Raw genomic sequence first — 26932 nt, 5'->3', positions numbered from 1 at the left:
AGCAAAATTTGCAACCAATTAAAAAAATACTTTTAGAAATGACTATTGACTGAACTAATATTTGACCTAGTAGACTATTTGTACATACGTAAATTCCCAATGATATTAATATATTAGTTTAAAGGGTACTGATTAAAAAGGTTTTCCTCGTGAAAGTCAAGCACGCGATATGCTACTCCAAGCAAGAAAATGCAAAAAGTAATGATATCTTCATTAGACTACAATTTTTTTTTTTTTTTCCTGTTCTTTTGTGAATCCTTGAGCTACATTTTTTTTTCCTGTTCTTTATGCATCGGTGAGCTATTTTGGAGATAATAGGTACTATATATTAGTTTAACAAAATATTTATGTGTAGTTATTTTTACGTATTTCTTACGCATTCTGTTAATATAATTAGATGCGTCACTTTTTTTTAATATAAAATGATTGATTTGGTTAATCATATCAATAGAATATACAAAAATAACTGTATTAATATGTAGCAAAACTCTATTGTTATTAATATACTTATCAATTTTGGAAAATTCATGCCCAAATTTTGGGTAATTGAGAATTAGAGATAGCCATCTCATCAATCATCGGAAAACGTTGGCACAATACCACCTACATTTCTTAATATGTACAAGTAATAAAAATGATTTAAATGAAAAAAAAAAACACAATAAACAAAAAGCCTAGAAATATAATATCCAGTAGTCCACTTGAGATGGGTGTACCGATCGAGCTCCACTCATCTTAGATTGGATACAAGCCATGCATATATGCACCTAATCATGTTTTAGGTCTTTTAATCTTTACTTCTTTTTTTAATGAGAAATGCGTAACAAATTGACACATATGATATGTTAGATTATAAAAAATATTTTTACTGTAAAATAGATGATCTAATATATCATATGAAATTATATCTTATGTGAATTTACTTTTATTAGATATTTTTATAATTGTAACATTTCTATTTTCTAATTAAGTTTAATGTTTAGAACATCGCACTTTCATTGAAATGATCAAGGATTAATTATAACGTAATGATTAAAATGCAAGTGGCCATTGGCAAATAGGGTAAATTCATTCTTATATGTATAACATGATATGGTCGGTTCATGTATATATATTGTATGCACGATTTTTGTAAGAAAAACCAAGAAAACTAGGTCAAAACGAGAAAGGTCAAGAGTCAGCCAGCAGGACTGGGCCGCCCATTCACACCGAACAAATATAGAATTTACGAAAGATGACGCATTCCAGTAGATTCGGGCTCGTGGGAAACCAGATGCGTAACCTTGCGGACTTTAAAAAAAAAAAAAAAAAACGGATCTTTCCTGGGTCGTTCCGTTCACTCGCTTCTTTTTTTGAGCATTTCAGTCCCTTCATGATCTTCTGATCCTTGTCGTTTTGTTTCCAAGATTCAAATCTATTATTAATTATTAAATATCTGGTCATGACCAGGATGGAACAAACTGACCTCTATATAAACTCTAAACATCTCGAACTCAAATCCTGCCCCTACTCTTTCTTTCCCTCTAAACTTTGTGGTTGCAGAGGTTTCTTTGCTATTGCAAGCTTTTTACAAAGTACACGCCAGCTGTTTGTGTATGTGATTTTTGAGGGGGAGATCAGAGGGTACTTGAAGATGAAGAAGAATATCAGTGGTACTACAGATGATCAAGCATCGAAGCTTGATAGAAAGACGGTGGAGAGAAACAGAAGAATCCATATGAAAGGCTTATGCTTTAAGCTTGCTTCTCTTATTCCTGCTCATCACTTCAAACCATCCAGGGTAACTCACTGCAGATCTCTACATGCATATATATGATTTTGGTTCCAGTCTTTTTATCATTTCCTTTCTTTTGTTTGTTTGTTTCTCGATCTCTTCCTGAGTTAAGAGCTAATTTTTTTTACTGTTTTAACCCTTTCAGTTCTGAGGTAAGGCCGCAAACATGCATGAGTCTGCACAATTTTTAGTTTCCTGATTCTTTTATAAATGTTCACTCTATACCGAAAATATATGCCACAATTAATAGTTAATTTGCTGGATATTTCTCGATATGGTTGGCACGCATTGATTACATCTTTTCTGTCTTCTTCTTCGTACTTATTACTTAAATGCAGTCTAGACTTCAGAGCCTAGATCTAGACTCATGAGGCCCGGCCTTCCCTCTCCCACACAAGCCAAAAGAGTACAAGCATCCTCAATTACTTCCTTCTGTTTCTTGCAATTAGGGAAATACGGCTTCACAGCTATCATGTTCTTTCCGATGACACGGTGTCTGATACAGAATCTGATAGGGCAATTCATATCTATATATGAATATTTCTCTTTTGGTGATTTTATGCTTTACTTTATAGCTTCGGCATCTTCAAACACCAAAAATAATGCTCGACTCAAAATGATTCATATTCCCTCCTTATGAGAACAATTATATATATTCTGGTTTTTTATTTATATTTCAGGAAGACTTAACATTTTTCTTGTCAGTTAATCTCTCATGCATTCATATATTGCTCATGATCATGATGATTTGTTTTTGTTTTTGTTTTTTGAATGACATGGTTGTACAGCTAAATTCATTTTGATATACTAATCATAGTTAGTTCATTTTCTTCCCTATAATTTAGGAAACTGTTACACAGCTAGATCAGCTTGACTATGCCGCCTCCTATATAACACAACTGAGGGGAAAAATAGAAAAACTAAAGCGTATGAAGGAGCAGAGAGCTGCTGCATCGAGCAGTTTAGGTAGCAACAGTATGAGTACTAACATGATTGATCATAACATGATGATTGGAACAAGACAGCTTCCCATCGTGGACTTAAGAGATTTGGGTCCCTGTATAGAGGTGATTTTGGTAAGTGGGTTGCAGAAAAACTTCATGCTTTATGAAGTTATCAGCATTCTTCAGGAAGAAGGAGCTGATGTTGTCAGTGCTAGCTTTTATACCGCGGGTGATAAAGTTTTCCATACAATTCATGCTCAGGTACTACTATATATATAATTATATTGCATGTTGCAGCACTAGTTCTTCTTGCATCTGATCTTCTCAGATCCAGTTCAGAGTATTGCTATATCTACAAGAGTTATATAAAAATAATTTTATAAATTAACTTAATTTTATCTTATTTGTTAGATTTATTTTATAATAAAAAAAGTGAAACTACATCAATTTTTGAAAATTGTCTTTTTGTAATATTTGTGTCTACCATGCATTCATTTAACTAATTATATGGATTTTCTAGGTCAAAATTTCTAGAGTTGGGGTTGAGACTTCAAGGGTACGACAAAGATTGCAGGAGCTGATATACTGAAATGAAATGGGGTTTCTGTAATTACTGATCATAATTCACCAGCGATCGTTGGATCTCCATTACAAGTCCAGTACTATCAGGAGGATCATCCACGGATGCGAATCCGACCTCAATGTTATTGGCAATTATAGGATAGTGATGAGAGCTAGATAGTTAATGTACGTGGTAATAAATTTTCATCATTTCTCAGTGTATTTACTATTAATATATAATGTTAGTGTGCTACACATTTAGATCTTGGTGTAAATTAGAGATTATATAAATAGCAACTTTCCTAGCTTATTACAGAGAGCGTGTCATCTCATATTATCTCATCTGTTCATTACAATTTTATCAAATTCATATATAAAATATAATAAACAATTCAAAATTTTCAAATTCTAAAATAATAATAATATTTTAATAATATTTTATTCAATTTTAATTTAAAACCATCTTATATTATCTCTGAATCTAAACGAGTCCTTAAAGTATGATTCATTGGAATGAATGCAATGCTGATCCTAATGCCACTCTAATTAAATAGAAATGGCAAGAAAGTTGTTTATGGTTTTCTACAAAAGGATCAATATCAACATCTGATGATACTGATTCTTATGTTAATAAAGATTTTTTTTCACATGAAAAGGATTTTCAAGATATTGATTTGGGAAAACCTGAGATCAAAAGATTTTCTTCGAAAAGGTCCAATCCGAAAAGTCTAACGAAGAATTGGTATCACAGACTTACTTTATCGGATTTACAATTTGAAGAACGGTTTTTTTTGGATATATAATATATATATCTTGTACTGAAAAATCTAATTTTTGGGATAAAAAATTTTGTTTCAATTTTGTGGCTAAAGAGTATTTGATACGATAGAATCATCCCAAAATTGTATCCAATATTAATTATTAGATATGGTACCTTCTGATCATGACCTCTAATTCACGTATTTAAATTTCGAATGTTTGCTTTACGTACTCATGTTGTACTGGACACTGAACATCTAAGTTAATTCAATTTTCAATTAACCAATGGCAGGAATAATTTAAAATAAAAAGATTTATAAGTATGACAAAAACTCCCAAGCCAATTTGTAGGAAAATTCCATTTTTTGTGACGTACATCTAATAATGCTTTGGAATGAATAATTAATTAATTTACATGTTTCATGTCAAGAAATTATTTATACTCTACAATTGTAAATATCATTTCTCTTTTTAAAATTCATGTTGGAACCAAAACTTTTAGCTTAATTTGGAGTACTCATAACGAGTTATGGCCAATTCAAATTTAGAAATAAATTAATATCGAAAACAGAAAAACTTATAAAAATTTGGGCTTAAGAAATAGACCATAATATTAATGATTTTGCTTAGGAAGTATTTGTGGAATATTTAAAAAGAAAGGATGAGTGGTTACGTTTCAAAATTGTAAGTCATTGAAATGCATTGAAGGCATTGCAGGTAGCTAGCACGTAATTTGGACATATGGACCAGGACTACGCGTCACGTACTGTAGACTAGTACTCCAACTTTCATGCACACCTTGTTTCTATGATAAGTGTGAATTGAAATTATTGATTTTTATATATATATATATATATATATATATATATATATATATATTTAAATACTTGAAATCGTTAAATATGTCTCATATGATCATTGGATGACCATTTTTATAGTGCCAAAGAAAAATATCCATCTAAAAGTTATTGATTATATACCAATTAGCTTGTATAATGTTATCTATAAATTCATATCTAAAGTGATCATTGCAAATCATCTTAAAGTGGTTCTACCCCATGTTATTTCTGACTCACAAAATGGCTTTGTACTAGGTAAGCTTATCACTGATAATGTATTGATTGCTTATAAGTTAATTCATTATTTGAGACAAAAGAGAAAGGGGAAGAAAGGCTTTAGGTCTTTAAAACTATATAAGAGAAAAGTTTATGATAGGTTGGAATGAGGATTCTTAGAGGCTATGATGAATGAACTAGGATTTGAGACTTGTTTGGTCCATTTGATCATGAAGTGTGTTCAGACTGCTTTCTTTTCTATTATGATAAATGAAGAACCCAAAGGTCATGTTATTCCCACTAGAGGTTTGAGACAAGGGAACCTCCTATTCCCATATCTGTTCCTTTTTTACGTACACTGAGGATCTCATTGGCCTTTTGAAGAAAGCTGACTGTTCTAAATCCATCCTAAGGGTACAAATCTGCAAAAGGGCTCCAAGACTCAACAAATAGTGTTATCTTCTGCAAAGTTGAGATTGAAATAGATAAAAGGTTACAATTATTGTTGCAGCAGTATGAGAGTGCCTTAGGCCAACAAATTAATAAGGAGAAAACTTCAACAGTATTTAGCATAAATGTATTAGTGGGGAACTAGCAAGAAATTTTGTCATTATAGGGAGTTGGTCAGGTATAGCAGTATGAGAAGTACCTTTGTAGAGTCAGAGGAAGGAAGAGAGGAAGACTAATTGGATCAGTTTGGCCAAGATGTAGAATCTAAATATAGAGGAGGCTTGAGATTTAAAGAGCTACATGTTTTTAACATGGCCTTGATAGCTAAGCAAGGTTGGAGAATTTAGTAAGAGGAAGGTAGCTAGCTTCTGTACAAAATCTAGAAGGCCAAGTATTTTCCAAAAGTTCAATTCTTTGATGCCCCTATAGGTGCTAACCCCTATTATGCTTGGAGAAGAAGTTTGGAGGCTAAGCATCTTCTTCTCAAAGGTGGCAGATGAAGTATAGGAAATGGCAAGACTATCAGGATTTGAAAGGATTGTTGGGTCCTTGACCATCAAGTTTTGTAAAGGGATATTGCCTATGCAAAGTTTGGTTCAATTGAAGCCAAGGTGGGAGATCTAATTGATTGCAACACAAAGTGGTGGGATTTAAATAGAATTATAGCTCTATTCAATCTAAATATGGTTGCTAAGATCTTAAAAATTATTCCAAGCCCAAGTGATGAGGAAGATAAGTGGATTTGGGATAAGGAAAAGAGTGGCAGATTTAGTGTGAAAAGTGCCTATCGATTTTTCAGAGTCAGCAAAGGTGAAAATCATGGAGAACCCTTGAATGCTAGTCTCCAAAATTCCTTATGGTTTGCTCTATGGAAGCTGAAAATCCCTAACGAAGTCAAAAATTTTGTATGGAGATCATGTTAGGATGAATTGCCAACTTTGAAAAATCTGAGAAGAATGAAAATTGATGTAGAGGATAAATGTATTTTTTGTAAAGACAAAGTGGAGGATTTGCAACATGCCCTACTACACTGAAATAGTATTCAAGACCATTAGACTAGGTATGTGCCTCTTCTTCAAAAAGTGGATCAAAATATATCCTTTAGGGATGTGGCTCTGTGCATAAAGAATGAAGGCATAGTGGAAGAGCTTACTAGCTTTGCATTGATTGAGGTTTTTAGTTTAGAAGAATCAAAATGATACATGGGAAAGAATATATGGAACCTTCTCAGGTGATTGAGTTTGTCTTTTCACTGAAGAAAGTGCCTCACATCATGAGATAGAACCTAGTTTCCAAGCAGCAGACAAGTTATCGATGGCTTCCTCCACTTGCATGTTTCCTTAAACTCAATATAGATGGTGTTATTTTCTATGATCAAGAGAAGGCTGGGGTGGGTATTATTCTCAAAGATATAAGAGATGTTGTGATGGTAGCCACTAAAATGGAAAATGAGGTTTCTAATCTCACTACTATCGAAATTCTAGCCATGTTTCGGGGGCTACAGTTATGTGCAAATATGGGGATTTATATGCTTATTCTTGAAAATGATTGCTTAATGATAATTTCTGGGTTGCAGACAACTAGTGAATCTTTTGCTCCTGAAAAAGTGTTAGTGCAAGAAACTAGAAGACTCATGCAAATGTTCCAGGATTGCAATGTACGTTCATCACGTCAATTGTTTTGGTAATGAGGTTGCTCATACATATGCTTACTATATATGCTTGAAATATTGTAGATATAGAGATGTGGTGAGATGATGTTCCTACTCATGTATCTCAAGCCATATGGCTGGATAAACATTCTTTGTAATGTCTATATTTGATGAATATGAAGTTGTTTTCCTATTAAAAAAAAGAAAAAAAAAAGAGAAACTCATTCCTATGAATTGGGGGATGTGACTAATTTCTCTTTTATTCAATGACCCATCACATGCCATTATTGATTGCTTCTTTGATCGTAAATTGAATCGAGCTGACATTTATTATAATTTGGTATGCTAATGTACAAGTTTATTATTATTATTATTATTATTATTATTATTATTATTATTATTATTATTATTATTATTATTATTATTATTATATGAATAAATAAAGTAAACCCTATAAGCAAAATTGGATAGAGTTGTTGTTCAACTCCTGAATCTTTTTTTCAAGATAAATTAGGTGTGAATCGTGATGTTTTGACTTACATGGTCATAGATGAATATATATACTAACTTTGCGAAATTTTTTATGTCGCTGTGTGATGAGGCCGGAATATCTGCATGGTCAAGTTAGAGTTTTTGGAATAAAACTGAAAGTGTTCTAATTTCAACCTCGATCAGTGAATGCTTTGAAAATAATATATAAGAACGTAGTTGTTGACTTTCACGAGGGATAGAAATTTCATGGACCGTCCATGATCTCTTTAATGAGTGGTTTTAGGCACCTCAAAAGGAAATATAAAACTATTTGAAGAAGGAAATACTCCCTAAAATCGTTGACGAAGCCATTGGAAAATATTTAAGAAGGATGGTGAGCATGCATTACATTCTTAACGATGTGCACAATCATCTCATTAAAGAGTTTGAAAACTGAAAATTGTCTAAGAGATCGACATCAGCAACTAGGTTATATATTCTCACTTTAAAGTTTTAGCAGTAGACGAAGGACCCTAAATTCATAATGACTAATTCTCTTTTACGAATGATGTCACTTTGACTCGAGAATAAAGTATGTTATGGGTCTATGTGCAATACAATCTTTGCCTGAATCAACATGACAGATGAAAGTCAGTTGAAAAAAGGGTGGGGATATTAAGATTCTTGCTGATATATTTTAAGGTAAATTAGGTGTGATGTGATGACTTACATGGTCATATATTTGATTTTTTTTTTTTTCTCACTATGTGATGAGGAATATCATGGTTAAGTTGGATTTTTGGGATAAAATTGAATGTATTCTAATGTCAACCTCGATCAGTGAATGTCTTGAAAATAACAAATATTGACATTAACAAGGGAGAGAAATTAGATGGATTTCCCATGATTTTTTTAATGAGCGGTTTTAGGCACCTCAAACCATGATATAAAACAATTTGAAGAAGGAAAGACTCCCTAAAATCATTGACTTGAAAGCCTATTGGACAATATTTAAGAAAGATGGTAAGCATGCATTGCTAAGGAAATCATAGCAGACAACGTCCAATGCAGAGCAGGCGCAGCGGACCATGCTGTAGACAACGTCTAATGCAGAGCAGGTGTAGCAGACCATGCCCAATGCAGAACAGGTACACACAGCGTGGACGTAGCACTCACTCAAGGCACGCCAACAACAAACCGTGTTCAAGGCAGAGCAATAAAAGTCTAAAAATCAAAGTTTGAAGACATCCTTGTCTAAGTTACACGTGGCCCAATAATATAGAATGGGTTGTTATGCATTGAGTAGTATAAATATTGTATAGAATAGTAGTGAAAAATCAATGAAAACGAAAGCTATCCTTTGAGGCATTTCAGTTTGCACCTTGAGTGCTCTGTTCTCTTTTTACATTAATATGGTATCAAGAGCTCAGTGATCTCCGTCGCTTCTAATTGATCCTATCAAATGACTTCGTCCGACTCTTCAGATGCTGAGGTTCCATCTCCCACCACCAATATCAATGCCTCTCCCTTTAACTCAGCTAGTCATTTTATTAATATCAAGTTGACAATTATCCCTTGTGGAAGGCCTAGGTAGTGCCCTTTCTCAAGTGTGGACGGCTCCTCAAGTGTGCCTCCTCACTTGATAAATAATAACCCAATACAGAGTACCTCAAATGGACTAAAGCTGATCAGTTGTTGGTTTCAGCTCTCAACTCCTCTTTGTCCGAAAATGTGCTTGCACTGGTCCTTGAGTGTACTAATGCTCAAGAAATATGGACCATGTTGCAGAGTCTTTATGCAGGTCAGTCAGATGGAAATCTCATGCACACACAGCTCCAACTCGCCACTCTTAAAAAAGGACTAGAGTCCATTTCGGATTATTTCTACAAGGCAAAATCATTTGCAGCCTCCATGACTGCCGTAGGACAGCCTTTCTCTCAAACGGAATTTTTAGTGTATTTACTAACGGGTCTAGGCACTGATTATGATTCATTGGTTATTTCTCTCACTACTAGAGCTGATCCTCTGTGTCCCCAATAAATATACAGCTACTTACTCACTCATGAATCTCACTTGGCACATCAAACTCACACTCCTCTCTGGACCATGGCTGCTAATCTTATTCCATCATCTTCATCTACCTTTTCACCCAGCCAAAGGGGACGGGGACGTGGTCCACGCAAGGGTCGTGGGAGTCGTGGTCCTTATCCTTTTACCAACAGAAATGATGCCAGACCCACTTAATTGCCAAGTTTGTCACAAAGTTGGCCACAGGGCTGTACGTTGCTATTTTCAGTTTGATTAGAATTATCAATCCTCTATTCCACCAAACCTCTCAGCCAACCTCACCACCACTCCACCACAGATGCCACCCACTCAATCTCATGCTTGGTATCCCGACGCTGCAGCAACGAATCATTTCACTAATGACTTTCAAAACCTAAATTTGGGCTCTATCTCTTATCAGGGCACTGATCAAGTTAACATTGGAGATGGCTCCACTATTCCCATCCAGCATTCTGGTTCTGGTCACTTACATAGTCCTAATGGCACTTTTATTTTATCTAAACTTTTGCACATTCCCTCAATTACAAAAAATCTTTTGTCTGTTCGTCAATTTTGTCTTAATAATTATGTTTATTTTGAGTTTTATTCTTTTTTTTTTTCTTGTGAAGGATTTACAAACCTGGGAGCCTCTTCTTCAAGGCACTATTAGGAATGTTCACTATGTGCTTCCCACCACAGTCTCGACCTCTGCCTCCACCTCATCAAATCCTCAAGCACTATTGGGTGAATGAACATCAGCTTTCAATTGGCATATGCGCCTTGGTTATCCAACCTCTAGAGTTACCTCTTTTATTATTAGTCATTTTAAGCTTCCAAAAAATACAAGTACCTTGGCATCTCCATGTTCAGCTTGTCCTCAAGCTAAATCTCATGCCTTACCTCACCCCCCTTCTCCATCTTGGTCTTTTCATCCTTTTGAATTATTATTCATAGATGTTTGGGGACCAGCACCATTATTGTCATTTGTTGGATGTCGGTTTTACTTGTCAATTGTTGATAACTTTACTAAATATATTTGGTTCTTTCTGCTTCAAGCAAAATCTGATGTTACTTCTATTTTTATTGCATTTTTGTGTTATGTTAAAAATTAGTTTTCAACAAATGTAAAATCTGTGCAAATGGATGGGGGTGGTGAATTTCGCTCCCTTCAAAAAGTATTACAATCATATGGCATTTGTCATCGCATCACTTGCCCTTATTCTCATGCACAAAATGGCAGTGTTGAGTAACGTCATCGCCACATTGTTGACACGAGTCTTTCTTTGCTTGCCCAAGCCTCCATACCTTTTAAACATTGGTCTGAAGTCTTTCAAACCGCGAATTTTTTAATCAATCAGATGCCTACTTCAATTTTAAAGAATAAATCTCCCTTTCAAAAATTGTTTAACCGTGCTCCTGATTATAATTTTCTTTGGACTTTTGGTGTGGCTTGTTGGCCCAATTTATGTCCTTTTAATAAACATAAGGTGGACCTATGCTCAAAATTGTGCGTATTTATGGGATATAGCCCGATCACAAGGGCTATTGTTGTCTTCATTTACCATCAAGTCATACCTATATTTCTTGTGATGTTCAATTTCACCAAAATCAATTCCCATTTGCATCTAATTCTACTTTGGCTTCTGAATCCCAAGTCTTACATTCGGCACCTATTATGAATCCCATTCACTTCCCTTTTGCATCTCTCCCATTGGGTTCAGCCTCCACAATTGGGTCCAGCTCTTCAAGCCCACTCATGCCTTTACCAGCCCATCATGAAAACCCAAGCTCTCCTCACGGGTCTCCTGCACCAGTCCGTGTAATGCCTTGCGAGCCTTTCCCAATTCCAGCCCATTACTCCTACCCAGTCCAAGCTCTCCTCAAGGGTCTCCTGCACCCAGTCCACATAATGACGTGCGTCCAGGTCTCCCGATCCCTCCCCTTCATCCCGTGACCTCTCAAACCCTAACATTATCTCTGTGCCGCCTACCATTTCTGCAAAACCCACCCAATGACCACGCGATTGAAAGCAAATGTTTCTTGCTCAAAGGTGTGCAATGATGGAACTCTTCCATGCTCCCCCCCCCCCCCCAAACACTCTGCTTCTCTCACATTTTCTTCCTCATATGAAATTCCTGAAGAACCCGTATCGTATACAAAGGCCTTTAAGCATCATGAATGGCGTCAAGCCATGCAAATTGAGTTCCAAGCCCTTCTTCAACACTCCACCTGGGATCTAGTTCCACCTTCTCCTTCTCTAAACATTTTGGGTCTAAAATGGGTTTTAAAAACAAAGAGATGTGCCGATGGTTCTCTTGAAAGTCGCAAGGCTCGTCTTGTTACCAAAGGATTTCATCAACAGCTTGGGATTGATTATATTGAAACCTTTTTTCCCGTTGTGAAAGCCGTTACTATATGATTATTGCTTTCCATTGCCGTCTCTTGTAAATGGCTCTTACACCAACTAGATATCCAAAATGCATTCCTACATGGTGACCTCAAAGAAGGAGTGTATATGCATTAGCCTCCTGGCTTTGTGAATCCCGACTTTCCGACGTACGTTTGCAAGCTGAAAAGGGCCATCTATGGCCTTAAATAGGCCCTTTAGGTTGGTTCTCCAAGCCAAATTCTCAACTTCTTTCTCTTGGCTTTCATGAATCCAAATCTGATTCCTCTCTATTTATTTTTAAACAAGCTAGTCATGTACTTTTAGTCTTAGTTTATGTTGATGATATAAATATTGTTACTGGCTCACATTCTCTATTAATCTCAGATTTTATTGCTGCCATGAGTAATTATTTCCTTGTTAAAGATCTTGGTCCTTTACATTTTTTCCTTGGTATAGAGGTTACTCGGAACAGCCATGGTCTTTACTTAAGTTAGTCCAAATACATTACTGATATCTTGCATCGCTCACACCAATATGCACAATGCTAAAACTGTATAGTCACCTATGTCAACTTCTACTAAGCTTACAGCTCTTGATGGCTCCTCCTTTAAGGATCCTCATCTATATAGAAGTGTTGTAGGAAGTTTGCAATATTTGACATTTACTTGTCCAGATATCTCCTTTATAGTTAACAAAGTTTGTCAATTTATGCACTGTCCAAAAAATTCTCACTGGCAAGCTTTAAAGTGTATTCTTCGTTCTCTGCGTTTAACCACTCACTTTAGACTACACTTTGCTACTAATTCCTTGTTCAATATTCATGTTTACTCTGATGCTGACTGGGCTGGTTGTTCTAATGATAAAAAGTCTATTGGTAGTTTTTGTATATTTTTTGGTTTGCATCTTATTTCTTAGGGATTCAAAAAGCAACCTACTGTTGCTCGATCATCAACTGAAGCAGAGTATAAGGCTATAGCTAACACTAGTGAGATTTTATGGATCCTGTCTCTGTTAAAAGAGCTTGGCATATTCCTACCCAAAGCTCCTACACTATGGTGTGATAATTTAGGAGCCACATACTTATATGTTAATCCTGTGCTTCATGCTCGCACAAAACACATTGAGTTGGACTACTATTTTATTCAAGAATGGGTAGTTGCTAAAAATCTCACTGTTTCCTTTATTTCTAGCAAGGAACACTTGCAGACATTTTCACAAAACCGCTGTCCACAGCTTGATTTTCTTTATTGTGATCAAGCATCACTATTTGTCAAGTGCCGCTTGCATCGAGGGGGGCTGATAAGGAAATCTCAACAGACAATGTCTAATGCAGAGCAGGTGTAGCAGACCATGCATTAGACAACGTCCAATGCAGCGTAAGTGCAGCAGACCATGCCCAATGTAGAACAGTCACACACAGCGTGGATGCAACACTCACTTAAGGCACGCCAACAACAAACTGTGTCCAAGGCAGAGCAATAAAAGTCTGAAAATAAAAGTTTGAAGACATCTTTGTCTAAGATACATGTGGCCCAATAATATAGAATGGGTTGTTATGCATTAAGTAGTATAAATATTGTATAGAATAGTAGTGAAAAATCAATGAAAACGAAAGCTATCCTTTGAGGCATTTCAATAAGCACCTTGAGTGCTCTGTTCTCTTTTTACGTTAATATGCATTAATGCTTAACGATGTACACAATCATCTCATTAAAGAGTTTGAAAACTGAAAATTGACCATGAAGAGACATCAATAAGTACTACGTTATATACTCTCATTTAAAGTTATAGTATGTGATCGATCACCCTAAATTTATAATGACTAGTAGTATTTTACGAATGATGTTCATTTTGATTTGAGATTGAAGTATGTTACAGATCTATGTAATACAATCTTTGCCTCAATCAACATGCATGACAAATGAAAGTCAATCCAAGAAAGGCCAAGTGGATATTAAGATTCTTGTTCATATATTTCACCGTATCAAGTTAGATCTAGGGAGAGTGTTTGAATTAGGAGTAATATCGTTGTACTGTGTTTGTTATGTACCCAATCTAGGAAGAGCAAGGCATTAGGCCTAAGCCAAAGACACTTGGAAATTTGCTAAAGCAATAATAATCATGAGCTAAGAAAAGGAAAGATAGCAAAATATCACAAGATAATTAAAGCTTGCTAGCAAGGATAAATCCAAGATGACATACCATGCACGCTGTTTGGGGCGTGTCTCACTTCCAATCTCCCACAGCTCAGCCGTTCTTCTTTGATGAAACTCGAGGGGGCTCATCTTGAAAGCACTCCGATGTTAAAGTTAGTTCAGAGAGATTATTCTTTTAAACCTTAGAGATTACCTGTATATATAGGCTCGTTTGTTGTACATATCTCATCTAGGATTTATCGGAACAGATCAAGGCTTAGGATTTTGAATAATCCTATCACTTCTTACTATTTTTATCCTTCCGTTAAAGGTGGCGCCATGTATGCTTCTTTTTAAACTCCTTTTAACAATTCCTTTGTGACTTTTGGGCTCATGCTGGATCCAAACTCTGGGCTTCTTGGTGTTTAATGTATTATGGGCCTTTTTTATATGCTCTAGGATCCTTCGGTTGGAACGGTCCCTCCAGCTACCCCGCCAATTTTATTAGCCTTCTAGCGGATGAAATTTATTTTTGACCAATCTCATCGCTATGAAAGTGTTGGGTGTGACTGCATGGGCTTGGGTACTTGAAAATTATGTAGACATGGTCATGGGCCCAAACAACCCACGGCGTTTTTATGTTTTTTGGCCCGTTACACCCACTGGCCTTTTTATGTCATTTCCTTCCCCCCATAAAGATTTGGTTACAAAAAATCGTAGATTTGATATCATTTACCGCTATTGTGGCAGAGAAAACAGACAGTTTACTTGCGTCGATTAGTCTTCTTGCAAAGTTACTTTTTCTTTCTGTTTGGCCTTTCACATTTCATTACCCTTCAAAACTTCATTCTCCCCTTATCTCTCATTCCTTCCCTTGCTGCGTTCTCTGCCTCTTCATTCCTATCTTTGCTCTTTGCTCATCTCGCTCTTTTCTTGCTATCATTTTCCCAATGATTTCAATGGCTTCTTATGTTGAAGGTGAGGTTTCTAAAAGCCCCTTTGCGATTCTCGAGGGCACAGTCTTCGCTCAGCACCGGTGGCGTTCATGTCTCTGAGAGAAAAATCTTCCCACGATTCGGGAAGACTATCGTATTCTTGAGACTGTTGTTTTAAGCCTTCCTGAATGTGGATTTTGTGATAGTGAGGGCTTTGCCCCTAGAGCAGTTATCATTGTTTCTTATTTGTAGAACGGGTTGAGGCTCCCTTTCTGCCGCCCTCTCCGTGACCTTTTGGATCTCCTCAACCTCGCTCCCTATTAGATGCACCCTTTTGCTTTGAGGACGTACCTTTGCGCTTGTGTTATATTTCGCATGGTTTTGGAACCTCTTAGGGACCCTTATCTCGATCTGACCGCCCGTGAATTTTTGGCGTTCTATAACCTAAGGGAAGCTTCCAAAGGCAACGTTCTCGGCTTCCGTAGAAAAGATGATGGGCAAATGTTGGCCTGGTTCCAGACTTGCTACTCTAATGCCAAGGCATGGACCACTAGGTTCTTTTATATCTCCGGCCAAAATTGGGAATACCCCGGCACAGAAGAAGTTTTCCTTGATTTCCCAATTAGAACAATTTGGCGCCATCTTCCCAATGAGAAGGATCTATGGTGTACGATGCTGGCCCTGTTGAGTCGTGAATTGGCTCGAATCGCGACAGTTAATTCTTGGGCCAAAGCTAATCTAGAGGCACTCTGGACTGACAACTTGGTGACCACCGCCCACATAGATCAGTTCTTGAAGTCTCCCAACCAGTGTTTTGTTCAAGGGCGCGACTTCATGATTACAGACACCATTCCTTCTCCCCTGCAAAAACCCATTGAGAAAACCGCGAGGTTTGAATCCTCTAAGCGGAAGAAGCGTTCAGAAGAGGGAGAGGAGGAAGAGGCGGCCAAAAAGAAGGAAAAAAGAAGCAAAAAGAAGAATGATGAAGAAAAGGAGGTGGCTGTTGAGAAGAGAGAGAAAAGAACCAAGAAGAAGAACGATGCAGGCAGTGGCCAAAAGAAAGCTCACTCTGGAGATTCCTTACCGCCTTTTTTTGCTCTACAGGAGATTCTGGCACCCTCTATGGGCTCCTAGGGGTTGATGCCGTAGGAGGGCACTCCCTCTCAGGAGTCTTTGCAGCTGGCTGCCGTTGAGTCTCCGCTGCCTCAACCGGAGGTCCTTACAGTATCATCAGAGGAGAGCCACAACCATGGTTCTACCCCACCTAGTACCACTAAGCCCTCCTTGCCACTGTCGTCCTCGTCGCTACCATGTTCTCGCAGCCTGAGGGACATGGAGAGCTTAGCTAACCTGGCCCTTTTTAGCCTAGCTGACTCCCCCCAAGTCTTGTCTGGGAAGCAGCAGCCTGCCCCAACGCCTGCCCCTGTGTTTGAGTTTCTTGTGTTGGCAGGGCGGGCAAGTCAGTTCGAGCTGAGCACCAGAGTGGTTGCGGCCCTTAATCTTGTCCACCCCCTTCTTCTACTGCTGCCCCTGTTGAGGTGGCCACAGTTTTGCCCACAGGTGGCCTCAAGGAAAAGTCGGGTGCCTTACTTGTGGATGGGGCAGAATTTGCCACAAGGGACGTCCCTCCACGCCCGGTTGGAACAGGCGGCGAGGTTGACCCACGTCAAACTTCTGCCGAGAGCCCACCAGATACCATCTTTGGGGAAAAGACCCCTTCGACAGTTGGCAGCGGGCCTGGGCTCTCCTTTTGTCCTACCCACGCCTCCTCTTTTGGTGGGGATACTGAATCCTTACTTGAGGAGGAGTGGGCAAATTTTTTGAAGGAGGATGCCTGCCTCCATGATACTGATTTAGCTTAACCATCATCTCCTCTGCCCCCTTTGCGCTTGGTTGATTCATCAGGGGGGACGACGGCTTCACCTGTGAGGCCTGAGAGAGAAAGCTTTCCAGCCCCTAGTGAGATTGTGAGGGGGGATGCTGGTGGTGGTGGTTCTTCAACAGCCGTCCACTCCCAGGCAGAGGCCACTACCTAGATGGCTAACCGTTTGAAAAACTGGCTTTCTGAGGTATTATACTTTTTGTCCATTTTTGTATATACTTATTTCGTATCTCTGCCTCTCTTCATGTTGGTTGTTTGGTTTTCACAGGGGATCAATGACTTGGCGGCATGGATTGTTGTTGACTGTCTCGTGTATCTCGATGAGGAGGTCAGGGGGCATCGCCAGCTGTGCTACATAGCCAAACGTGCCTTGGAAAGATGGAGGGCTGATAGGGTTGAATTGGCTGCTCTGGCTGAGGATAGGGAGTAGCTGAAAATCCTACTGAAGCAATTCGAGGGCTACTCCCATTCTTTGCAAGGTGATCTGGAGATACACGAGGCTAAACTCCTTGCGCAGCATGAAGCAGCTTGCCTAGCAAATGAGGCCAAGGCTAAGGCCAACTTCACCTCGTCAATTCTCCTTTTGGAGAGGGATTTTACCAGGCGGCAACTTTTAGAGGCTCAGGAGAGTCTTAAGGCTGAGACCTGGCCCGTTCTCAAGACAGCTGCAGGTCCTCCGGGGGGCAAACTTGGCCTTTAGAGCCAGTCAGTGGAGTCTATCTGAAAAGACAGGGGAGCTGGCTACTGCTCGGGAGGAGGTCACACGGCTTCACGACCAGTTGGCCCATGTCCCTACTACAAGGGATGATGCCTTTGCTTTTAGGCATGGCTGTGGCATTGTGAGGGTAAGGGACCATCTTCTGGCTGATCCTGCCACCAACCTCAAGATTCTCGACCAGAATTTGTTCTATCCTGAGGAAGCTTCCCTCTGAGTGGTTGACGAGTTCGGGTGGAAGAGATGCCTGATATTTTTGCAAATGTGCCTCGAGCCTTCCTGCCTGAAGATGCCACTTAATTTTGCTTTTTTGTGTATTTGACTGTGTATAAAATTTTTTTCTTTTTTGGTATTTCTATGTCTTGTACACCTGTAACAATAGACTTTGATTTGCTCTGTTGAATGTTTTGGCCACTGCGTTTTGTTAATTCTTGTCTTTTCCATGGCATTGCAAGTGGTTATGGTTTTTCCTTGGTGTTTAGGGTCGGCGTGGTCTGAGGACCTACACGCCCTTTTGTCATGGCACCACAAGCTGCTAAGCCTTGTATTTGGTGTTTAGAGTCAGTGTGGTCTGAGGACCTACGCGCCATTTTTTCATGGTACCATAAGCTGCTAAGGCTTGTCTTTGGTGTTTTGGGTCGAGCGGTCCTGACCTTTCTCGCCCTTTTTTCATGGCACCACAAGCTGCTAAGACTTGTCTTTGGTGTTTTGGGTCAAGCGGTCCCTGACCTTTCTCGCCATTTTTTTATGACACCACAAGCTGCTAAGGCTTGTCTTTAGTGTTTTGGGTCGAGCGGTCCCTAACCTTTCTATCCCTTTTTTCATGGCATCACAAGCTGCTAACACTTGTCTTTGGTGTTTAGGGTCGGCGTGGTCTGAGGACCTACGCGCCCCTTTTTTATAACACCACAAGCTGATATGGCTTGTCTTTGGTGTTTTCCCCTAGGAATGTTTTTCTCTGTATAGAACTTTTAATGAATGAAACGAAATATATTCGTAGATAGTGATATCTCAAACATTCAGACAGAAATAAAGATAAGGAACTTTAAATCAATAAGTACTACAAAAATTATTGATAAAATTTCTTCAAATGCTCTGCGTTCCACGGGTGCAGCAGTTCCTTGCTTTCGCTGTCTTTCAATCTGTACGATCCAGGCTGGTTGTTGGCTACTACCAGATAAGGACCTTCTCATCGGGGTCCCATTTTTCCCTCGCCTTAGGTAGTTACCCCACTTTTCTTCAAAAGCAGGTCGCCCACTTTAAAGGTCCTGGGCCTTATTCTTTTGTTGAAGTATTGCACGGCTTTCCTCTTTTCTTGTAGCATCCGAACCTCGACTATCTCCCTTTCTTCTTCTAGTAAGTCGATGTATTCTTCTATCTTTTTGTCATTCTTGGTACCCAAGAAATGGCTTGTTTTGTAGGTTGGCAACCCTATTTCTGTTGCTGTTACCGCCTCGCATCTGTATGCCAACGTAAATGGGGATTCCCCCGTCGAAGTTTTCTCTATGGTTCTGTATGCCCAGAGTACCCCTGGCAGCTTGTCCGCCCAATCTCCTTTCTTTTCTGCGACCTTTTTCTTGAGGATTGAGAGTAATGCTTTGTTTGTCACCTTAACTTGACCATTTGCTTGAGGGTGCCCTGGGGAGGAGTACTTTGCCTTGATCCTTAACTCCGCGCACCATTCTTTGTAGTGATGTGAGTCGAACTGGTACGCATTATCAGTTACAATACTGTGGGGAATCCCAAACCTACAGACGACATTCTTCCACAAGAATTTTGTCATGGCTTTGCCTGTGATTGTTGCCAACGGCTTCGTTTCTGCCCATTTTGTAAAATAGTCGACGATGACTATCATGAATTTAACACCACCTTTTCCTGGCGGGAAGGGTTCCACCAGGTCTACCCCCCACTGGGCGAATGACTATGGTGCTATTATTGATGCTAATTCCTCTGGAGGGGCATGCGGTATAGGTGCGTAAGTCTGGCATTTTGCACACCTCTTGGCGAACTTCCGCGCATCCCTTAGAGCATTAGGATAGTAATATCCTACTCGGACCGCTTTCTTAGCTAAGGTTCTTCCCCTACTGTGGCTTCCATATATCCCTTTGTGTATCTTAGCCAGGATATACTGTGCCTCTTGTGCGGAGATGCATCGCAGTAAAGGAATAGAGAAACCTCTTTTATAAAGGATCCCATCAATGAGTAGAAACCTAGCTGCCATTTTCTTTATCTTTCTTGCCTCTTCTCTTACTTCCGGCAATTTTCCTCCATCCAAGTACTCCACTATACTGTTCACCCTATCTGGATTACTTGACCCTAGAACTCCTACTTCAACGACCCTTCTCTCGACTGGCCATGGTAGGGGTACTTCCTCCCCTCCTGATGCCGCTCGTGCCAATCTGTCTACGATCTCGTTGTCTGCCCTTGGTCTTTGATGATAGCAAAGTATGAGAAGAGATCATGTATTTTCCAAACTAGTACCAGATATTTCTTCAAATTTTCACCCTTTACAGCGTACAAGCCCAAAACTTGATTTACTACTACTTGTGAATCCAACCTGGCGTCTACCTCGGTTGGCCCGATCTGGGTGGCCACAGACAAACCCACTATCAACGCTTCATACTCAGCTTCATTGTTCGTCACTTTGAACGCCAGTGTGACCATGTAATACCGCTCCTGGCCGTTAGGGTTCAGCAAATGTATCCCCAGGCCTCCGCCTATTCGACAAGATGACTCGTCTATAAACAATCCCAAGGCTTTCCTGACGGTGCTATCACCTCTTCCTGGGGAAAGTCTGAGAATTTTGTTACAAAATCTGTCATTGCTTGCCCTTTAATGGCTTTCCTTGGCTCGTACTCTATATCGAACTCACTCAGCTCGATCGACCAACATATCAACCTCCCTGTATAATCTGGCTTCCTCACCATTTTCGCCAATGGAGCCTTCATTAATATCTTCACTGTGTGGGCCTAGAAATAAGGATGGAGTTTCCTAGCCGCCACTACCAAGGCAAATGCCAACAACTCAATTCGAGGGTATCTTGCCTCTACCCCTCTAAGTGCTCGACTCACATAATACACTGGATGTTGCACGGCTTCTTCTTCCTTCATGAGGACGGCGAATACAGCGTGCGGGGAGACTGCTAGATACGCATAGAGTTCATCTCCCTTCTCTGGTCGCTTTAAAAGGGGCGGACTGGCTAGGTACTATTTTAATCTTTCGAACGTTTTGTTTCACTGCTCATTCCAAGGATGTACCTTCAGCAACAATTGCAAAAAGGGGAGGCACTTGTCTGTTGACCTGGCTATGAACCTTCCCAGGGCGGCCACTCTCCACGCTAGTCGTTGAGTCTCATTCAGATTCTGTGGTAGCTTCATATTGATTATGGCCTCTATTTTATCTGGAGAGGCTTCAATTCCTCTTTCGGACAAGATGAAGCCCAGAAATTTTCCCAACTGGATCCCGAAAGCACATTTTGACGGGTTCAGTCTCATTCTGTAAAGGTGTAAGACTCCAAACGCCGTTCGTAAATCCAAAAGGTGCTGGGCAGGCTCTTTGCTTTTTACTAGTAGGTCATCCACGTAAACCTCCATAGATTTCCCAATCTGTTCCCTGAACATCCGGTTTACCAGCCTTTGGTAGGTTGCCTTGCATTCTTCAGTCCAAAGGGCATGACCTGGTAGCAATATAGCCCTTGGTCTGTGATGAAAGATGTCTTTTCTTTGTCCGCTGCATTCATCCGTATCTAGTTGTAACCCGAATATGTGTCCATAAAGCTCAACATATGATACCCCACTGTAGCATCTACAATGACGTCGATGCGTGGTAAAGGGAAGCTATCTTTCAGGCAAGCCTTGTTTAAATTTGTGAAGTCTACGCACATTCTCCACTTCCCATTCGCCTTTTTCACCAGGAAAACATTGGATAACCACTCTGGGTAGTGGGTCTCTCTGATGGAGCCGGCCGCAAGCAACCCTTCAACTTCTTCACTAATGGCAGCGTACTTCTCTGCGCTGAACGATCTCCTCTTCTGTCTCACTGCCTTGTGCGACGGGTCCACGCCTAAGTAATGCTCAATGATGTCGTTGTCTATACCAGGCATTTCTTCATGGCTCCATGTGAAGACATTCCTGTTTTCTATCAACAACTTTATCAGGGCTTCTCTATCTGTTAGTGGGACTTGTGTCCCGATTCGGGTAGTTGTCCCAGGGTGGTCAGCGTACAATGTCACGAGTTCCAGAGGTTCGTTGAATTCCGCATGTTGCTGAACTTGGTCATCCCTGACTTCTATATCTCTCTCTCGCAAGGTGCCATCCTGTCCTGCAAACGTGCAAACTTCCTTCTTGACTTTCTTTAATTCTTGCACATAACATTCTCGAGCCAGGGCTTGCTCGCCTCTCGCCTCTCCCATGCCGCCATCTGTTGGGAACTTCATCTTGAGGTGGTAGGTGGACGTTACTGCCCTCAAATGGTTGAGTGTCGGTCTGCCCAGTATGGCATTGTAAGAGGAAGGAGCTTTCACTATTAAAAAGTCGGTCATCGTGGTTGCTGTCTGCACCCCCGTGCCCGCAGTTACTGGGAGCATGATCGCCCCTACTAGCTGGATGGTATGTCCTGAGAAACCCTTTAACGGCGTAGGGGAGAGCCTCAGTTTTCCAACATCAATCCCCATTTTGACAAATGCCTCCCAGAACAGTATATCAGCTCCCATTGTCTACTAGTACCTGCCTAGTTGTGTAATTGGCTATCACGAGGGTTATCTTCAGAGCATCGTCATGTGGATATATGAGTCCTTCCTTGTCCGCCTCGTCGAAGGATATCACCATTCGCTCATTGCTGAGCTTTGGTTGTTTGTGTACTCTATTCGCCATGAACACCTCTTCATATCTTGTCTTCCGTGCATACGCCTTTCGGCTGGATGTGGAAATACCACCCCCAGTAAAACCTCCCGCTATGGTCTTTATTTCCCCTATGGGCGCCCTGTTCCGATTGCCTCTTGGGGGTGACCTCGCCCTCCTGTCTTGGCGGTTATTGGCATGACACCTTCTTTTTGGACTGAGACTCTACCTTGCTTTTTACCTAGCCTCCTAACGCCTTTTAGGCTTTGACCGCTCTGTGACCATTCGCTCCAACTCGCCGGTTCTTGCTAACTCAGCGACTCTCTTTCTCATGGTCGTGCAGTCCTCAATTCAATGTGAGTTCTTCTGATTGTACTTGCAGTACCAATCGGCTGTTTTGATAGGGTGCCGGCTTTCCTTTTCTCTCTCTCCTTCCTGTACGCCCAGATTATTGTGCACCAATCTGAGGTTGCAATCTTATGGCTCTTCTTTTACTTTTTCTCGCCTACTAGGATTACCCTTCTTGTCAGCCCCCCTGTTTCTCCACTCAACCTGAGTATCTTCTTTACGAGGGTCCACCAAAGCCTGCAGAGTATCTTCTGTATTGACAAAATCATCCACCCTGTCCATGAACTCCGACATGAAAGGACTGCATGGCCATACCCCTCCTAAGAGGGCGGCCAGAGTGATCTTCTCATTTTGGTCATTCGTCGTTAAGCGCTCCTTGTTGAAATGGGCCATGTAGGCTTTTAAATTCTCGTCTTCCCTTTGCTTAACCATTAATAGGTAGGCGGCTGGGCGCCGACGTCTTCGGCTAGGCATGAACTGAGTCAAGAACTTCTTTACCAGTTCCTCAAAACTATCTATCGACCTTGGTCTAAGGGTCCCAAACCATCCTCGAGCGGTCCCTTTCAGGGTTAGAGGGAATGCTTGGCATGCAATCTCCCATTGAAAATCGTGAAGCTTGATGTGAGCTTTAAAGTTTTCTAGATGATCTACCGAGTCCTTGGACCCATCGTACATATCGATTTGGGGAACTTTAAACTTTGGTGGGAGCGGTACAGCCATAATACGGGCACTATACGGCAGGTCTGTTTGGTGGAGCAAACTTTCCACCGAAGAAGAACCGCCCATCTTCTTCGCCATTTCTTCATATTTTCCTGCTGACTCTTTCAACTCATCATGCATCCTTTTTTTCTCTTCGCGTTCAACATCCTTTTCAACTCTGCAATGTGCTTCTTGCTCACATTGCTCATTGTGGGCAGGCATATTGTCATTATGAGAATTGGCGTTCTTTCGTTTCAAGTCGTCGTTCTCTTTTTGCAAGACTCCCATGGTCTCCAGAGCTTGTTTCAACTTCTCCTCTGCTACTGCTAGTCGCACTTCTATAGATGACGGTCCGGCGTCCATCGTTCGGCCTGCTACTGAGCGTGTTACAATTGGCATGTGAGAACCATGCTGAATCACAGGATCCCACAGACGGCGCCAAATGTTCGGGGCGTGTCTCACTTCCAATCTCCCACAGCTCAGCCATTCTTCTTTGATGAAACTCGAGGGGGGCTCCTTCTGAAAACATTCTGATGCTAAAGTTAGTTCAGAGAGATTATTCTTTTAAACCTTAGAGATTACCTGAATATATGGGTTCATTTGCTGTACATATCTCATCCAGGATTTATCGGAAGAAATCAAAGCTTAGGATTTTAAATAATCCTATCACTTCTTGCTATTTTTATTCTTTTGTTAAAGGTGGCGCCATGTATGCTTCTTTTTGAATTCCTCTTAACCATTCTTTCGTGACTTTTGTGCTCATGCTGGATCTAAACTCTGTACTTCTTGGTGTTTAATGTATTATGGGCTTTTTTTATATGCTCCAGGTCCCTCCGGTTGGAACAGTCCCTCCACACGCATAATTGTCAAAAAATTAGTTACTTTGTTAGTGACTACACTGAACCAACGAAGGTATATATCCATTAGCAAAACTTTCTCATCATTTGTGTTTGGTCACATATATTTATTGCTCACTATCTTTCTTCATATAGGTTGTAAACACATAATCAGTAATCAAATATGTAGCTCAAGATCAAGTAGGGTAGATTTCATATGTATGGTAACTCTCTCTCTCTCTCTCTCATCAAAAGAAGCCATGCACCTGATGTGGGTCTATTTATGATCTCTCATCAAATATTGAAGAATTGATTAATAATTGAACATGTTTAATTTTAGGGTAATTCTATATATAACCGTGAAGTGCGTAAGAGTAACGTAATAGGTTTTCAAAAGAGTAGGATCTACTATTAAAAAATTAATTTTTTAAATGAGAGTTTTATATTTTATTCACTTTTTTCAAAACGATTACGAGACAGTTAAATAATTCACAATTGTAAATATCTTTTCTCTTAATTTTATGTATTTATTTTGATATGATAACAAAGAGGCAATGGATGATGGATATATCATACATGCAACCAAACATTTTTTTTTTTTTTGTTAAATTCTGATATTTGATCTCAGCATCATCCATTAATAATTACACTCATGTATTTTTGATAATTCAAGAAAATTGCTAATACTTACGTTTGAACCTACTGATCGTCATGACTAATAATCTGCATTTATTTGTCAAAAAGTTAATAGCTGTTAATTAATTAAAAAATGGAAATCAAATAAGGGAACTAATTCCATGTATACGTCAACCAAAAACCCCTTTGAAGTTTCTTCCCAAACATAAAACATGCACGTCGAAGGTAAAACTCTCCAGGATTTTCCAAAATACCCAAAAAAATTTGAAGAAAAAAATTAAAAGTTTTTTAAAACAATATTATTATTTTTAAACAAAATGAAAAAAAGAAGAATTTTGTTTTTCAAAATTATTTTTTATACTGTCCATAGTAAACCTTTTCTAATTTTTGATTTTTTTACGTTCAAACTGATATATTAATATATAAAATATAATAGAAAAGGAGATGTTGAAGAGAGATTGAGGGACATGGATTTTGAGCTAGAGCTAGCTACATCTTTCTTATTCTGAATTGTTATTCAATACAATAAGAAAATTACAAATAAGATAAATATTTTCATCATAATGAAAATCAAATCTCTTGATTTGATAATTATGAAAAATAAATCAGGATAATAATCAAATCTAATTCTTGATTTAATATTATCTTCAACATGAGAAACATAATCTCAATGAATCACACCACTTTAATTTCACAAAACTCTATAAAAACTCATCTTAGGAGTTTTCACAACTATTCTCGATGCGTTTTCATTATCACTTATAAAAGTTCTTTAATATCTAGACATCCCCTTAGTCGGACAAGAATCTGACTAATCAGAAAGACTCCACGTAAAATACGCAAATAAACTGGTTTTGATGGTTGCTAGCGCTGTTCCTTTCAAGATATATATATATATATATATATAAGATCTCTCTTGAATTTGAGAATGATCCTAGTTAAAAAGATAGATCTATTTATTATTACTCGTATAAATATTTCATAAAACATCAAATCATGAGTACGAACAAATATTGTCGGACTCACTTTATCATGTATTTATCTTTTTTCCACTTGAAGCCTCAAGTTTTGAAACAAAAACTTGATAGGTTTTAAATCCGAATGGATAGACACCAAAGATGCATGCAGTCTTGCTTAACTAAATGAAATTCATTCAATCTTTGGGAGAGTTTATATAATAATTAATTAAACTTATTATAGGTCCTTATCTTGCTTCAATAAATTAAATAAGAAAGTGGTCTCCACTTTACCTAAAGAAAACGGCAACTACTTCTGACATATTTTTGGTCTAGATGAGCCTGAACCATATACGCATTCGAGAGAGTTTGACCTAATCAAACACGTAGATATATAGAGAAAATGACATTGTTACAATTGGATTGCATGCCCGGCCATAACTCTAACATCACACCTGCATCGGGTCACTCATTCTTATAAAATATTGACAATAACATATACCTAACTTATTGTTGTATTTAATTTCAATTAGCTAAAATGTAAATATTCATATCGTTATAATAATTTGTAGGTAATTTTAAATTTCATAACTTCTGTACCACTTTACAATCCTTGTTCATATCGGTTGACTTCTTTCCCTCTTTTGTTGAAACTAAACATGTTGAAACTAAACACGTCATATAAGGAACTAATGGTAGAGAAATAATATTTACAGTTATAAAATATACAAGTATAATGCACTTTTTTCAAAAAAATGAGTAAAATATATATGAGATTCATGTGAAAAAATTATTTTTTTAATAATGTATCACACTATGCGGTATTTACATAATCCATAACTATATCCATTA

General features: G+C 39.0%; 3 protein-coding genes across 3 annotated transcripts; 2 read left to right on the top strand and 1 right to left on the bottom strand.

Moving 5' to 3' along the window:
* Positions 1–1435: 1435 nt before the first annotated feature.
* LOC122289147 (transcription factor bHLH162-like) lies at positions 1436–3594 on the top strand. Its single transcript, XM_043096103.1, has 3 exons — positions 1436–1780; positions 2620–2979; positions 3239–3594. Exons 1-3 carry the CDS (start codon positions 1442–1444, stop codon positions 3305–3307), a joined length of 768 nt encoding a protein of 255 aa, XP_042952037.1. The 5' UTR covers positions 1436–1441; the 3' UTR covers positions 3308–3594.
* Positions 3595–11628: 8034 nt separating this feature from the next.
* Positions 11629–16333, top strand: LOC122289058. The gene is made up of 2 exons (XM_043095970.1): positions 11629–12319; positions 13291–16333. Exon 2 carries the CDS (start codon positions 15495–15497, stop codon positions 16302–16304), a length of 810 nt encoding a protein of 269 aa, XP_042951904.1. The 5' UTR covers positions 11629–12319; positions 13291–15494; the 3' UTR covers positions 16305–16333.
* Positions 16334–21000: 4667 nt separating this feature from the next.
* LOC122289297 lies at positions 21001–22478 on the bottom strand. Its single transcript, XM_043096282.1, has 2 exons — positions 21649–22478; positions 21001–21571 (listed from the first exon to the last, which is right to left on the bottom strand). The coding sequence occupies exons 1-2, from the start codon at positions 22476–22478 to the stop codon at positions 21001–21003; spliced, it is 1401 nt and encodes a 466-aa protein (XP_042952216.1).
* Positions 22479–26932: the final 4454 nt, after the last annotated feature.

The sequence above is a fragment of the Carya illinoinensis genome, chromosome 12 (assembly GCF_018687715.1).
Source record: "Carya illinoinensis cultivar Pawnee chromosome 12, C.illinoinensisPawnee_v1, whole genome shotgun sequence".
Classification (NCBI taxonomy): Eukaryota; Viridiplantae; Streptophyta; class Magnoliopsida; order Fagales; family Juglandaceae; genus Carya; species Carya illinoinensis.
This window is presented reverse-complemented; position numbering and strand designations above follow the sequence as displayed.

What these genes read in the sequence shown, in the direction of transcription:
- LOC122289147 (XM_043096103.1), top strand. Translation starts at nt 1,442, where the DNA reads ATGACCAGGATGGAACAAACTGACCTCTATATAAACTCTAAACATCTC. An exon ending in ATCACTTCAAACCATCCAGG is followed by an intron (nt 1,781 to 2,619) that starts GTAACTCACTGC and finishes CCTATAATTTAG; the next exon opens with GAAACTGTTACACAGCTAGA. An exon ending in TCCATACAATTCATGCTCAG is followed by an intron (nt 2,980 to 3,238) that starts GTACTACTATAT and finishes TGGATTTTCTAG; the next exon opens with GTCAAAATTTCTAGAGTTGG.
- LOC122289058 (XM_043095970.1), top strand. Translation starts at nt 15,495, where the DNA reads ATGCACCCTTTTGCTTTGAGGACGTACCTTTGCGCTTGTGTTATATTT.
- LOC122289297 (XM_043096282.1), bottom strand. Translation starts at nt 22,478, where the DNA reads ATGGGAGCTGATATACTGTTCTGGGAGGCATTTGTCAAAATGGGGATT. An exon ending in GCGAATGGGAAGTGGAGAAT is followed by an intron (nt 21,572 to 21,648) that starts GTGCGTAGACTT and finishes ACGTCATTGTAG; the next exon opens with ATGCTACAGTGGGGTATCAT.